We start from the raw sequence: 15,273 nt of genomic DNA on the forward strand, positions 1-15,273 counted from the left end.
GCTGGACTTGGATGTTTTGATGGTTGGACATTGGTGATCAGTCTCAGGCATGAGTTAGTGGGCAAAAAAAGGACTAGACTTTGGTGGCTAGCTTTAGGAGTGTAATTAATAGCTTGAGGGGGAGGGTAAAAGGCAAAACCCGTCAGCGCCATGTTTGCCCTTCATGTACAGCATTTAGAAAACAAGTGGGGTATGGCTCTCTCAGCTAAGCTCACAGTGACTAAGCCTGCCCCAGCCTCATTCTTCCCTATCTGACCTTCAGGACCAAGACTCTTGAAAAACCAACTCACACAGTAGTTCTCCTTCCTAAAAACTCAACCACTCCTCAGCTGGAGGCACACCTCTTTTGCCCTAATTCTTCCACTGTGCATCCGTGGACACTCTCTTTTTTGTCCTGCTCCATGCTTTCACAGCCTTGTATACAGCTGCCTACCCTCCAACCCCATCCTGTTCTGAAATCTTCTCAATGTCTTTATCATTCCCTTTTCTTGCCTCACACTTGAATCTCGTCTCCATTCTGTTCTGCTCCAAAGATTATCACCTCAACTCACAATTCTATGATGACAACCAGCTCACTAAGGTATTCAAATTCATTTATTCAATTCTGTCAGTCATTCAGTAAATATTTATGAAACACCTAGAAAGTATGAGTTGCCTTTCCAGGTACTGGGACGCATCAGTGGGCAAAAGATAGAGGGGAGATGTTTCTGCTCTACATAAAGAGTAATCATTAAACCACAAGCAAAATAGGTGAGAGATAGGAAATGAATAGAACAGGATAGGGTCAGACTAATAGAGATTGGCTGTGGTAAGAGGGCCTTAAGGGAAGAAGGGGAAGGCTTATTGAAAAGGTCATCTCTTAGCTGACTTACAATGGGTTAAAAACCATCTGAATGAAAAGCCAAAGGAGCAAGAATGTGCTTGTCTGGTATCACGAGTCAGCAGTGTTGGCATATACCTGCAATCCCATTATTCCAAAAAGATGACAACCTGGGTTACAGATGAATTTCAGGCCAGCTCAGGCAACACGGCAAGATCTTGCTTTAAAAAACAAAACAAACAAACAAAAACCCAGAAGAGAACTAAAAAATATACCCAGACAGCTAAGATCAGTGTGACTCTGGAGCAAAGTGTTTGGGGCACATTAGCAAAGGATGAGGTTTGAGGGTGCAGAGCTGCAGATCACAGCCTGTAGGTCACAGGAAGAACATGACTCTTCATGAGAGAGCTCTGCGGGGTTTTTGGCTAAGAAGTGCCATCAGAGTCAATGCCTTGGGTCAGGTTTTCTCGAACACACTCTGATTCAGAGGGCTTACAGGAGACTGTTTTGGGAAGTGTCCTAAGTGTGTGGGGAGCAGTACTAGGCTGTGAAGGAAATTGGACTAAGATGCTGTGGTCACTGAGGCCACGGGTGGCTCTTCAGCATTGTCCCAGATATTTCAACCTTTGTTCAGCTAGCCACTGGGTGCAGGCTGCCTCAGGGGAAGAGACTGTGTCCCAGGCAAGACAGCCACTTCCAGTCACAGGCAATTCCCAGACACAGACTCAGCACCATGCAGGTTATAACATTCCAGCCTCAACGGCAGGGAGCACTTCCAGGCATGTAACAGCTAGTCTCCAGGGCACCTGTCTGGGTGCTCCCGCGTCTTCAGGCTATCCATTGCTGCTTGCCTCAGAGCATGCCTGCACCTCACTACCACATTGTTTATTATTACCGGGAGGCTCTCTTCATCATTAGCCACCCAGTTCTTGGCTCAGGAACCTGAATGATCCTGCTGAAACAGATTGGATCTTGTTGTTCCTCTGTGAGAAGCCCATTTAGTAGTCCTCCCATTCATTTCAGAACTAAAGCCAGAATCTGCTGTAAAACCGCAAAGCTAGATCTGAGTCTTGCTAGACCGCTACACTCACCCTCCGCTGTTCTGTTCACTGCTTCTTATATAGATTCCTTGCTTCTGTGGGGAACTGAAGAGTTTCTGCTTTCTTTCACATCCAGGAGAACCCTGACCCAGGGGCACAGTGAAACTCCAGGAGAATCAGGAAGCCCTGAACTGAGGGGTGAAGAACTGCACTTTCTGGGTAAAAGGTTGCCTTCTGCAGGTCAGCGGACAGGCATTTACTCAGAATAATTCAACTACTGGCTAGAAATGCAAAAGTAATCATTTAAGTCAGTGCAAGCAACTGCCAGGACAGTTAGAGGAACAGTGTCCCCTGTGGAGTGCTTTGCCTGCATGTATGAATGCTTACCAGCCTGCCTGGTACCCTCAGAGGTCAGAGAGGGAGGGCATCAGATCCCCTCTAAAGGCTGTTAAGGTGGTTGTGAGCTGCCATGTCAGGGCTGGAAACCAAACCTGGATCCCCTGCAAGAGCAGCAAATGCTTTAACCACTGAGCCATCTGTCTAGCCCCCACCATAGTTTTAAAACAGAGAAAACTCTACCGTTGAGGAGCTGGAGAAATTGCTCTGTAGTTAAGAGTCTGTACTGCTCTTGCGGAGGCCCTGGGTTCAGGTCCTAGCACCCACAACAGGTAGCTTATCAACACCTATATTCCACCCCAGGGAATCAGATGCCCTGTTCTAGCCTCTGTTGTATGTGACTATTAATATTTACTATTGGTTTATCTTTTATTAATGCTGCTGTTAATCCTCAACAGCTGTATACCCAAATCACCACACAGAGACTGGGATTTATTTAATTAACCTAGAACACAATGCTGGGCAATAGTTACTCCATCCTAAACCCCCAAGCCAGCATAGTTTCCTAACATTTAGATTCACCCATTATACTTGCTTTCTGTGAAATCTTAGGTCAGGTTCATTCTCCACGTCGTTCCAAGATCTCTCTCCTGCCTCTCTTCTCCCAGCTCTCATCTCCCTCTCCTCTTACTCTTTTCCTGTCCTCTGGCTCCTCCCCTCTCCTTCCTTCTCGTTCCTCTCCATTGCTCAACATTGTGGCTGGTTGTTTTATTTTGTCATGTTTACACAAAGTTGAGACAGGTGATGCTTAGAAAAAGTATCACAATGCAATGTCCGGATTGAAACCAGAGAGTGAGGGAGAGAAATCAGCATTTGAATGAACAAGGGTAAAGTGTATACATTCCAAAAGAACATTATACCAACAAGCCTCCAAGGGCACTTGTACTTATGGATATACACCCTCACACTGACACACATATACACATAATTAAAAAATAAATCTTAAAATGTGTGGAAATTCTTCTTCCTTACTGCATTATATACACACATCTGGGAAAGGAGTGTACAGAAGTTAATGTCATCTGCCAAACAGCCACATGCTTGATCTTTTAATTGTTTTCCTTAAAAAGAAAAACAGAATGTTCTTTCCTGTTTCCAGGACTCCTATATGTAGGGGTCCTAGAGTTGCCCCGGAGTGTTGAGACAGTAGTGTTCACTCAAGTTTTCAGGGCACGCTGTGCTTAGCCAGCGCTCAGATGATTCCCTATGATCCTAGCCTCCTGGTAGTCACTCTGTGCATGTACTCTGTGCACCAGTATTTTCTACAGAGCTCTTCTGTGACCAGTTTACTAACCCAGGAGTGACAGAGTTCACTTGTCATTACAGCATCTGCCATCTAAGCAGTACAGAAAGCAGACTCTCAGCCACCCACCGTCAAGCCTCCAGATGACCCCAGCCCTGGCTGACTGCAACTCTTGAGAGCCTGAGCCAGAACTGAGCTCCCAAATTCCCGACCTGTAGTGAAGTGTGAGATACTAAATGACTTCTATTAACTATCCTGGATTTGTAATGGGTAACAAATAGACAAGTCCCCTCCCCTCTTGTACAGTGTCCGGCATCAACCCAAGCCCGCCTACTGGAAGGCAGACGCCTACCATTGAACTTCATCCCCCACTCAAACAAATTTCTCTTAACAAAGGTTGACTACGTGAGTTAAATCAGTATTTCATTAAGTCCATACAACAGATTAAACTGAAATGATTAAATCAAATAAACATTTCAGATAAAAAAAAAAACCTAAACATTGCAAAGATGGCAATGTTTAGAAAATCTTAAGAAAGAAAATCTATCTTAAGGGGCCAAAGAGATGGTTCGATGGTTACAGAGTTCTTGCTGCTTTTCCTGAGGATCCGGTTTCAGTTCCCAGCATCCACATGAGGTGGCTCACAACTACCTGAAACTCCAGCTCCAGGGGACAGGATAGACCTTCGTGGCCTGGCACACACAAATGAAAAGAAAATAAAACAAATACTTTAAAAAAAAGTAAATCATTAAGCAGTGTCGGGCAGGGGGTGTAGCTGAGTTGGTAGGGTAGCTTGCCTAGCACGGATAACGCCTAGGTTCCATCTCGAAGCACCAATTAAAAACACCTGCAGTGCTCAGCGCACTCTGTGCACTTTCCAGGGGAAGACAGGATCAAGGTCATCCTAGACTGCATGACTTCAGTCAACTACATGAGACACTGTGCCTGTGTGTGTAGGACAGCAATTGGCACTAAACTTGTGTGTGTGTGCGTGCGTGTGTGTGTGTGTAGGACAGCAACTGACACTAAACCGCCATTCAGCGGCAATACGGTGACTTCCATGAAGTCCGCTCTTTTTCTAACCCCGGCTGGAAGTGGATCTTCTGGAAACTCGGCGCTCTTGTGGAAACTTCAAAGCCACCCGGTAGCGGCTGCTCTCCTTCCCGTCCTTCGCACAGTTACCCTAGCGAGGGGCGTGCAGGCGCCCAGGACCAGGGGCTGCAGAAGCCTCCAGGTCCGCGACTCTCCTCCGCCCTGGTTTTCCACAGCGAGGTTCGGCGCTTGCCATCTCTTCACGGGGCGCTGCTAACTGGAGAGAAGCCGGGAACTCCCCGCAACACAGCGCTCAGGCTTCCCGCCGCCCTCTTTAAGGTAACAGGTCCGAGGAGCGCAGCACTATCTCGTCCAGCGAGGAGGCGCCACGGCAAACCTGCCCCGGCTGGGCAACCGCTCCTCGAAGTCACGCGTCCTGCATCCGGGTCCACCGCTGAGGGGTCGGACTGCACCTTCGCCAGCGACGCGTTGGGCTCCCGTTCGCAGCGCGCGCCTCAACCACCAGGGAGCACTCGCTTGGAGGGCGGCCGCGCATGCTCCCTACGCCTCCAAGGAACAGCGGCCCGAAGAGAAACGCGCGTGCTCCATGTGCACTTCGCCTCCGCCAGCGTCGTGGAACCGAACTCGCATAGCACCATGGGGAATGTAGTTCCTAGCGCTTAGAATCTCAGGCACGCCTCCCTCCTGGGCTCAGCGCAGGACTACCGCTCCCGGTCTTCTTCCGGCAGTCAGGAGCGTGCGGGAACGCGGCCTGAAGGGCTGGGAGGGGAGAGCGAGGAGGGCGGAGCCGGTGGGCAGGCCGCGAGCGCGCGCGGGGGCGGGGCCTCGGCCGCGGAGCCCTGCTGCTCGCGGTCCGGACCTTAGGCGCGAGCCGGGGAGGCAACGCCGAACGCGGGCTCGAACGCTGCCGGTGGCGCTCGGTGTTCTTAGGCCCCTCCCCCCTCGCTCATCGGCCGGGACGCGGGAGGTCGCGGCGCGCGGCGGGGCCACGAGGTGGTGCGGGCGGGGGCGGCCAATGCGAAACTGGCTGGTGCTGCTGTGCCCGTGCGTGCTCGGGGCCGCGCTGCACCTCTGGCACCTCTGGCTGCGCTCCCCGCCGCGCCCCCGCGCCTCCGGGCCCGGCGCGGCAGGTGAGGTGAGGGGCTCGGCGGCTGCGCGCGTGGGAGGCCGCGGGGACGGCTGGAGGGGCCCAGGGTGGGCGCGGACGTCCCGGGACAGACGGAACAAACGGTTCTTTTCATGGGCGTCGGGCTGACTCGACTGTGCGTCCCTTAGCGTGGGCTCAGCGGCCCACGTCGTGGTCCGGGGCCTTGGTCACAACTTGGGGGGACGGGGGGCTTGGGGGCCCCGCGAGCGCGCCGGTGCTGACGGCGCTGCCTTTGCGGGTCAGGACTCACTTTGCAGCGAGGAGGGACCGAGGGTGCTTTGTGTTCTCTGATCGTGAGGTGAGCCGGGGAAGCCCATCTAGAAGTGAACCAGGACGCAGCTGTGAGTAGAGGCTTCCCTGCGGTTCTGCCTGGGTAGCTTGCTAATGGAGGATCCTAGGAATCCTGGATTCTGAGCTAACTTTCGCGTCCATTTGTTCTCAGACTTCATCTCCCGCGGGAGTAAAAGCTTTGTTGTCGTTCGCTTCACCGGGCTTGTTCAGAATGGGTGTCCAGCGTTGTCCTGCCACCCTAAACACTGCTTTAGTGTCTCCTCTTCTAGTTTTTCCCTGAGAGCTTATATAAAGAGAACTAGATAGCTATTTTAAAGGTAGCGTAGTGCTTGTTTTATTTTTTAGCTGCGTTAGGATTTATCTAACCACTTCGTATCCAGACAGCTGTTTTCTTTTCGGAAAGTTTTAAAACAGGCCTTCCCAGTCATCACAGAGCTAACCAAGTCTTATACCGTATTTAGCAATCCTCAGAACTCTCCAGCTGTTACCAGATTACACTGTGGTTATTTTAGTAATGATTTTTCCCCCTATTAGACAGACCACCATATTTTGGAAAGGCTATTTATGTGACTGAGAAGAATAACCGCTTGAGTGGTGTAATGAAAGTACACCGTTAGATGTGTATTTAGCTTGCTAAGCAGGTGGGCCTTTTACAGACCAGATGAGAAACGGGTCCTATGCATGGAGTGCCTTGCTACTTAACATCTGTTGGGGTTCTGTTTTATATGCCCAACTCCCCCTCCCCCCCAAAAAAAGATGAGTAGCTGGAAGCTGTTTGCAGACCCACTGTAGAATATATATGACAGCAGCAGTCTTTTGGGATTCAGCACGATAAACCTTGCCTTTGCGCTTGTATTTAAGTGAGCCTGCAAGCAATTTTGGGGTTTGAAGCAGATTTCTCCTGATGCTTCAGACTTATGCATTTAAGCTAGACTAGATTAAGGAAGCAAACTATAGGAAGGGTCAGGGTTATATAGGGTCATACTAGTTGTAAAAATTAATTTTGTTTTGATACTGGAGCTTTGTCAGATAATCTGTTTTAATATAAAGCCAGACAGATTCCTATCCCACTCTTCTCCCTTAGCGCTTCAAAACAAAAGCAGACATATTTTGATTGCAAAAAATCCCCAGTTTTTGTTTTTGTTTTTTTTTCCTGTTTTGCTGTTGAAATATTTAAAACATTTGGGCATTTTTACTTTCTGAGCCCATACGTAAAGGCTAAAACCTGAGCTTTACATTTATATGCATGTGTGCATGTGTGTGTGTATGTGAGAGAGACAGAGAGAGATTGCTCCTGTGGGTGTGTATACGTGTGTCTGTGTGTTTGCGTGTATGTTCTTGTACATTGGTATTTCACAGAGCTCTTGTAAAAGTCAAAGGACAACTTACAAGTCAGTTCTCTCCTTCCACCATATTGGAATTCTGGGAATCAAACTCTGAACACCAGATCTGGCAAGTCCTTTGACTGATGAACCATTTCATTAGCCCAGTAATTTTTAAAATTAATTTATTTATTAGTTTATTCATTTTGTATCTCAGCTGTAGCCCCCTCCCAATCCTACCTTCCCTCCCTCTTCTCCTCCCATTCCTCTCCAGTCCACTGATAGGGGAGGTCCTCCTTCCCTTCTATCTGACCCTACCCTAAAGGGTCTCATCAGGACTGGCTGCATTGTCTTCCTCTGTGGCCTGGTAAGCCTGCTCCCCCCTCAGGGGGAGGTGATTAAAGAACCAGCCACTGGGTTCATGTCAGAGACAGCTGCTGTTCCTATTACTAGGGAACCCTCTTGTACACTGAGTTGCCATGGGCTACATCTGTGCAGGGGTTCCAGGTTATTTCCATGAATGGTCCTTGGTTGGAGTATCAGTCTCAGAAAAGACCCCTGGGCCCAGAATTTTTGGTTCTGTTGCTCTCCTTGTGGAGCTCCTGTCCCATCCAGATCTTTCTATCTCCTCCTTCTTTCATAAGATTTCCTGCACTATACCCAAAGTTTGGCTGTGAGTCTCAGCATCTGCTTTGATACCCTGCAGGGTAGAGTCTTTCAGAAGCCCAGTAATTTTTTGAAAGGGAAATTTACCTTCCCTGAATATTTGAAAAGTCCTCCTGGCTAACAGTTGGTTCAGCCAACAGTAGAGAGCTGCTGGGCCAACTTCTCTTGTAGTTTGGAATTAGCAAATAATTAAAATCAAGTGTTAACCATCTAACGGGAAGATAGCATAAGACTATAAATGTAAATGTCATGGGAATGGTGAGTATGATGAGGGAAAAATGAAGCAGTTTCTACGAGTTAACATTAAACAGATCAAGGAAGGCCTCTATGAAGAGGTGACAGTTGAGCAAGGACCTGAGGGAGGTGAGTGAGTCATGTAGTGCTAAGATTAGTAACTTTTCTAATGTAGTGACTTTAAGCCACTGAAACCAGCCAGGGAGCACAACTGGTGAGGAGGAAATAGAGCACACCGGAGGCGCAGACAGGAAAGGAAAAGATAGCCTTTGGACCAGGGAACACTAACTGTGACTCGGTTATGGCAGACTTGTGGACAGTGTCTTAGCAGGAATTATGCAGTGGCCAATGTTGAAAGCTTCTCGATAGAGAAAAGGTATCTGGAAGGTGGGAAGCTAGCCTTGTAAAGAAAGGAGCTTATCAACAAGTACATATTTGGAAAGCTAGTTGTAGGGCTGCCTGGGCCCAGCATGTTTGGAGACAGACTGGGCAAGCACTTGAAAGACAAATTGAGCTTGGGGTCCAGCTTTTGCCTAGGGCTGGTTCTTATAAAATTACCCCTCTACGCCATATCTCAGGATTCCAGTTGCCATGTTTATAAACTGTTGAGCTTAGAACAGTGCCTGAGTCACTGTAAATGCTCCAGGAGTTTGGGGGAATATTGGTAGTGGAGAGATGGCTGAAGTCTGTGCCAGTACGGTTGACTAAAGCTGGCAAGGACACCCTGTAGTGGTGCAGTGACTGTTTCATCAATAGGTCTGCAATGTTTTCCTCATTTTCAAGATTTCTGCCTGACTGTGATGGATCTTATCCAAGAGCACACATTTGAGGTTTGTCTGTGTGTTTGACTTCTTAGGCATATTTTGAATAATCAGTTTCAAGGTCAACTTCTCTTAGTCCTTAATGTCCTTGGTCATTGCAAAGCCCGGCAAGTTGTCAGGCTCTTGGGATAGATTACTTACTAAAATAAAGTCATTGCTCTTGGGGCGCTTCCTTGGCGTTGTGAGTTATTCTTGTCATTGTGGAGATCTTGTTCCCTGTGGGCCTGTGCCATTTAGCAGACATAAGAAATGCTCACTTTGAATGAGTATTATCTGTGTACGTGCCATGAGGACCTTATAATTTAAATGTTTCTTTCATAAAAGGAAACAAGTTCTGTAGACGAAAAGTTTAACTTATTTTTAAATGAAAGGAAAGAAACATGGTCTGTTTTATTTTGAATTATTTTCAATATAATACATGTCTTGAAAAATTATTTTGAAAAGGTTTTTGATGTATCATACACATTCTTTTCAGGCATGTGACTTGCAGGCTAATATATTTTCAGAGGCTGAGCACTCTGAATCATTTTAAATGTAAAAAGGGAAACTATGGGATTGGGAAGCCAGCTCTGTTGTTAAAATGCTTGTCTTACAACAAGCATGAAGATCTGAATTAGATCTCTAGCGTCAACCTTAAAGAGCCAGGCAGGGTAGCACACAGCTATAATTCCAGCACGGAGGAAGTGGCGACAGGGAAGGTCCTGGGGCTTACAGGCCACCCAGCCTAAGTGGATCAATGAGTTAATTTGATGTGAGAGGCCCTGCCTCAAAAAATAAAGTGGACATGGACAGCATCTGAGGAATGAAGTGTCAACAAAGATTCTACCTTCCTAAAGTATTAAGTATGTATTTGCAGTGTGTCCTGGGTTTTGTTTTTGTAGGTTTTGTTTTTGAGACAAGTTTTCTGTATCTCTTCTCTCTCTCCTCTCTCCCCCTACCTCTCTTATCTCCCCCATCGCTCCTCTCCTCTCTCCCCACCCACCCCATCCACCTTTCCCCTTTCTTCCTGTACCTCTTCTCTCTGCCCTTCTCCCCTTTCCTCTTCTCACCCTTCTCTTTCTCCCCTCTCTCCTCCCCCCTCTTCCCTTTTCTTTTCTGTCTCCTTTTCTCCTACCCACTCCTCCCCCTCTTCTCCTCCCCTTTCTCCCTTCTTTCTTCCCTTTCTTCACTCTCTCCCCTCTCATTTCTCCCTTCTCCTGTCTAGGAACTCACCGTTTAAACCAGGCTGGCCTCAAAACTCATAGAGATCCACCTGCCTCTGCCTCCCCGAGTGCTGAGATTAAAGATGTGCACCACCGGGTCTTGCTCCTGAATACCCTGTAAAAGTCTGTTCCAGATTACAGTGCTACCAGCAATGAGACAGAGTAGCTATTGTCTTGAGATCATTGTCAGCATTCTCTTGAAGTACCTGTCTTTGATTTTTACCATTTAAGAGGACATTTGTCATTTCAAATATAGAAGAAATACAGTGTTTTGTTGCTGTAATTTAAACTTGATTTCTAGTGAACTTGGGCTTTTTTCCCCAGAGGTTGTTGCCTTTGTTCATGACTTGTACTTTAGTGTTTATGTCTTAGTTGTCTGTCCCTCAACTTTATGTTTCTAAATACTGGAATCAAGCCAGGTTTCCTATGGTTATCCCACATATCAGTGTGATGAGTACATAACGTGAAACTTGTGAGAGGACTTGAGTGACGGCCTAGGTAATTAAAGCACCCACCTGAAACTTTTATCCTTTTATATGGGGAGTCTGTTGGATGGGTTTACATGGGCATATGTAATAGAAGAACTTGTTTTTCTTAATCTAACTGCAGTGCATTTTGGAATGGAACTTCTCTAAGAGGACAAGGTGCACTCTGGTTTCTTTGCAAGAAAAAGAGACATGCCTGAAAAGTAAAGCAGTTGGACAGGAGTGGCTTAGATGGGGGATTAGAAGCAGAGAGAATTAACATTGAACAGGGGTGTGGGATAAGATCAAAATGTAGTCTACAACTATAATGTTCAGGGTTGTCACATGCTAGTGGTTATCTTTCTGTATATTTAGTTGTTGAAAACAAAACCAAAAACCTTGTTTGGCAGCGATATAGAAGGTTCATGAGGAGCTAGCCTCAGTAAAAGCTTATAGTGTAAACAGAAGCTAGATTTAGTGTCCAGAAAGAGATAGGCTTGAGAAAACTTTCATGAAGAATATTGAGGCATTCAGGGGTTCAGTTATGTTTTATGTGCCATATTTCTAAATGATCTGCTTTGATTAGACACCAGAAATAAGGTATTATTTGGCACTCATATTTGAATTATTCTGAATATTTGTTTTTTTGCCTAGAAACTTTATTTTCTCATGTCAGATTAATGAAGCACAGGTTAAATGTGACTTGCCCTTTTACAGATTTTGTTTTGTTTTGACACAAGGTTTCTTTTGTGTAGCCTTGGCTGTTCTGGAACTCAGTGTAGACTGGGTTGCTTCAAACTGGTAGAGATCCTCTTGCCTCTTCCTCCCAGTTGCTAGGATTAAAGGCATTTGCCACCACCACCTGTAATCTTTTAAAAAGACATTTGAAACAGAGGCAGTAGAACATTTAAAAATTTTAGCTATGTGTGGTGTTTCATGAATGTAATCCTAGCATTTGAGAGGTGGAGGCAGGAGGAAAAAGCTGACTTGTTCAAGGTCAGTTTCTGACCAGCTGAGGCAACAGATTACCCTGTCTCAAACAAAAAGAAAAGATTTTTTTTCTGTTTTTTCTTGATTATGAAATGAAGGCACATGGGAGGCAAATTGCTTACCTGAGGTAGTGCCTCATTTTAGCGGTGAGACCACTGTCAGGACTGGTTGGTTAGTACATTGCCTCCCTCCTGTGACTAGGGTACACTTATGTTAATATCATTGGCAATTTTGTACAAGGTTTTCAGTTACATAGAAAAAAATTTAACTCATTTAGAGTTAATTCTAGCAATAGATATAATTTTTACTATATTGCTATGTGTCTGAAAAAAAAAAAGGTGCTTCTGATCTCTGAATTTTTTTAAAAAATTTTAATATTTAGGGCAATATACTAAATACTCCCTATTGTCGTCTCATTTGCTTAGTAAGTATCTGTGTCATGGTGATGAGCACTGACTTGTAGGGCTGGGCATGTAGATGAGTAGTGGAGTGCTGGCGTAACATGCGCAAGGTCCCGAGCGCATCAGAAGAAAAGAGAGCCTATAGATGAGGCTTACTGTATTAGATCAGGTGCTGAAGGACTGTGCACAAACTTAAGCCACGAGTGTGCAGATTTATGTTGAAGATAAATTCTGTTTTTATAGAACTCATTTTGCTACGAGATTCCCAATAGAGTAGTACAAATATCTTTTTAGAACTGAAATGCTGTTTTTACAAATGCATTTGCTATAATTTGTTTTGTGGAAAATAAGGTTAGCTACATGAAAATTCTTAACAGTATTAAAATTGTTATAGTGTAATATATTTTACCTTATTATAGTAAAAGACTGTCCCTTAATTATTTTAATTGGTCCTTTGAAAAGGTATCAGCGGGCTTCTGTTGCATTTTAGATTGAACACCTAGAGACTGCATTTAATACAGTGACTATCAATGGCCCTTAGTAATTTACTTTTAAAAAACATTTTGAGTCAGTTCCCACCACTGGAGAAAGATGAAATGGAATCCTTATTAGAGCTCTATATAAGCTTGTAGCTCTTAAACTTGAAAACCAGCAGTAAAAAGAAAGACATAGCCTGTCTTCTGTCTTATTTCTAAGGATGCATTTTTTTAAATTAAAATAGAATCCTACCCATTAGATCTTCCAACAGTAAAAAGTGAGCTGTGTACATGACTTGTTAAAGGACTTTTTGTTTTCTGCTAAAAACGTTGCTTCTTACTCATTTCTTTAGAACATTTGGTTTGTAATAAAAGTTTTAGCTGACTATAGGAGTGTGTGTGTGTGTGTGTGTGTGTGTGTGTGTGTGTGTAGTGATAATGTGTAACATGGAGGTCTTTTGACTTCATTCCCCAAACTTAGTAACTATTACTTATGTACTACTGGTCCTAACCTAGGATTTTTATCCACATTATCTCACTTAAAAATTTTTACATATTCATAAGAAATATTGTAGTCATTTTATATTTAAGGAAAACTGAGACTCAAGAGCCTAAATAACTGGACAGTCAGCCAGGTATGGTTCTGCATGCCTGTTATCCCAGTACTGGGGTGATGGAAGTAATAGGATTGAAGTTCAGAGCCAGTCTGGACTATGTTAGAACCCTGTCTCAAAACATAACCCCTCATAGTAAATACGTGAAGGATGAAGGATCCAGGATTCTAACTGTTGTCTAATTGACTTTCTTGCTGCCTACGATTTGTTTTTTATGTCATATTGCCTTTCACAGCTGAATCTGTTTGTTTGTTTTTTATTAAATTCTTAGTTTTTATATTAATTACAGTTTATTCACTTTGTATCCCAGCTGTAGCCCCCTCTTTTATTCTCTCCCAATTCCACCCTCCCTCCCTCATCTCCTCCCATGCCCCTCTCCAAGTCCACTGATGGGGAGGTCCTCCTCCCCTTTCATCTGACACTTGCTTATCAGGTCTCATCAGGACTGGCTGCAATGTCCTTTTCTGGGGCCTGGCTAGGCTGCTCTCCCATCAGGGGGAGGTGGTTAAAGAGCCAGCCATTGAGTTCATGTCAGAGACAGCCCTTCTTCCCCTTAATAGGGAACCCACTTGGATACGGAACTGCCAGGGGCTACATCTGAGCAGGAGTTCTAGGTTTTATCCATGAATGGTCCTTGGTTGGAATATCAGTCTCAGAAAAGACCCCTGTGCCCAGATTTTTTGGTTTTGTTGCTCTCTTTGTAGAGCTTCTGTCTTCTCCAGGTCTTATTATCTCCCCCTTCTTTCATAAGATTCCCTGCACTCTGCCCAAAGTTTAGTTATGAGACTCAGCATCTGCTTTGATACACTGTCACAGCTGAATCTTACCACATACTTCATTTTAAAAATCTTTGTTTTGCTGGCGTAGATACATACATACATGTGAGATACCAAAAGCCTATATGCCAAAATGTTAGTTGTACATATTTCTGGATATTGAGTTTATGGGTTTCTAAAATTTAAAACTTGTTTTTATTTACCTATATGTTTTACAAGCATATGCATGTCTTATTTGTTATAAACTTTTTATGAAATATGCTGAGTTTACTGTAGTTGAGATATTGTGACTAACTTGCAATTTATGTTACTTATTTATAGATCAGTCAGCCTTATTTCCTCGCTGGAAGTTTAGTCACTATGATGTAGTAGTTGGTGTGTTATCCGCTCGAAATAACCATGAACTTCGAAATGTGATCAGAAACACCTGGCTGAAGCACTTGCTGCAACACCCTACATTAAGTCAACGGTAGGTCTCCTCGGCTCCTCCCTTGCTGGGTTCAAGAACTGAAAAAAACAAAACAAAACAGAAAACCTTTAGTTTTAAAAGTCAGGAGCCATTTGGCTGTCTTCCAAAGAATGTAGGTTCAATTCCCAGCATAGTGACTCACAACTGTCTATAACTCTAGTTTCAGGGAATCTGAAGTCCTTTCTGGCCTTTGTGGGCACTGCACACATGTGGTATACAAACATACATGTAGACAAAACACTCATATATGTAAAAATAAAATATTTTTTTTAAGAGAGACTGATTTAGAAACATGAATCTTCTGAGTCTTAGAAGTAAATTTTATCAAGAATTTAAGCCAAAAGGCACTTAAAAGAGTAAGTTCTTAGGTTGGCATTTTAGAGTATTTTCAGTAACCTCACTTTTTTTTGTAGTATTTTTAGTGTTAGGATCAACAGTGTGCATGGCAGGCCATATTCTTTCCTAACCACCTTGCCAGAGCTGGGCTCTGCACTGCCTCCTGTTGGTAGTAGGTGGCCCTGCTGTTGGCCAGGAATGATTGGACACCAATGTTTGGCATGGGAAGTAAAACCAAGATAACACCATGATTTTGGTCTGAGCAGTCGATGGCAAGTTCCTTTTCGGCGTGAGGGACAGACTGCTGGAACCCAAGCTCTGAGGTGTTTCTGAGGCCTTTCCTTGCTGGCTAGGAGGACTTATTGTTCCAGTCATGTACCAAGGGCCTGAGTCCCTTCTCATGTGGGCATTTCTTAAGGCTGCAGTGAGGAGCTGGAAGAGGGGCATAGGGTGGAGCTACCTAGGACGGGAAGACACTGGGCTGCAGCAAAGAATGTCCTCTTGGGGTTACA

General features: G+C 44.9%; 1 protein-coding gene and 1 long non-coding RNA gene across 2 annotated transcripts in view; one reads left to right on the forward strand and one right to left on the reverse strand.

The window, feature by feature from the left end:
• Positions 1–3,901: 3,901 nt before the first annotated feature.
• LOC132649355 (uncharacterized) lies at positions 3,902–5,297 on the reverse strand. The gene is made up of 2 exons (XR_009587790.1): positions 4,583–5,297; positions 3,902–4,191 (listed from the first exon to the last, which is right to left on the reverse strand). It is a non-coding gene; the product is annotated as an uncharacterized LOC132649355 (long non-coding RNA).
• Positions 5,298–5,337: 40 nt separating this feature from the next.
• The window catches only part of B3galnt2 (beta-1,3-N-acetylgalactosaminyltransferase 2), a 41,177-nt gene continuing 31,241 nt past the window's right edge, over positions 5,338–15,273 (forward strand). Inside the window, exons 1-2 of the mRNA XM_021652905.2 lie at positions 5,338–5,682; positions 14,278–14,425. Of these exons, the coding sequence (XP_021508580.1) occupies positions 5,568–5,682; positions 14,278–14,425 (263 nt within the window). The 5' untranslated portion in view covers positions 5,338–5,567. The remainder of the gene's footprint in view (positions 5,683–14,277; positions 14,426–15,273) is intronic.

Source organism: Meriones unguiculatus, chromosome 19, assembly GCF_030254825.1.
Source record: "Meriones unguiculatus strain TT.TT164.6M chromosome 19, Bangor_MerUng_6.1, whole genome shotgun sequence".
NCBI lineage: Eukaryota > Metazoa > Chordata > Mammalia > Rodentia > Muridae > Meriones > Meriones unguiculatus.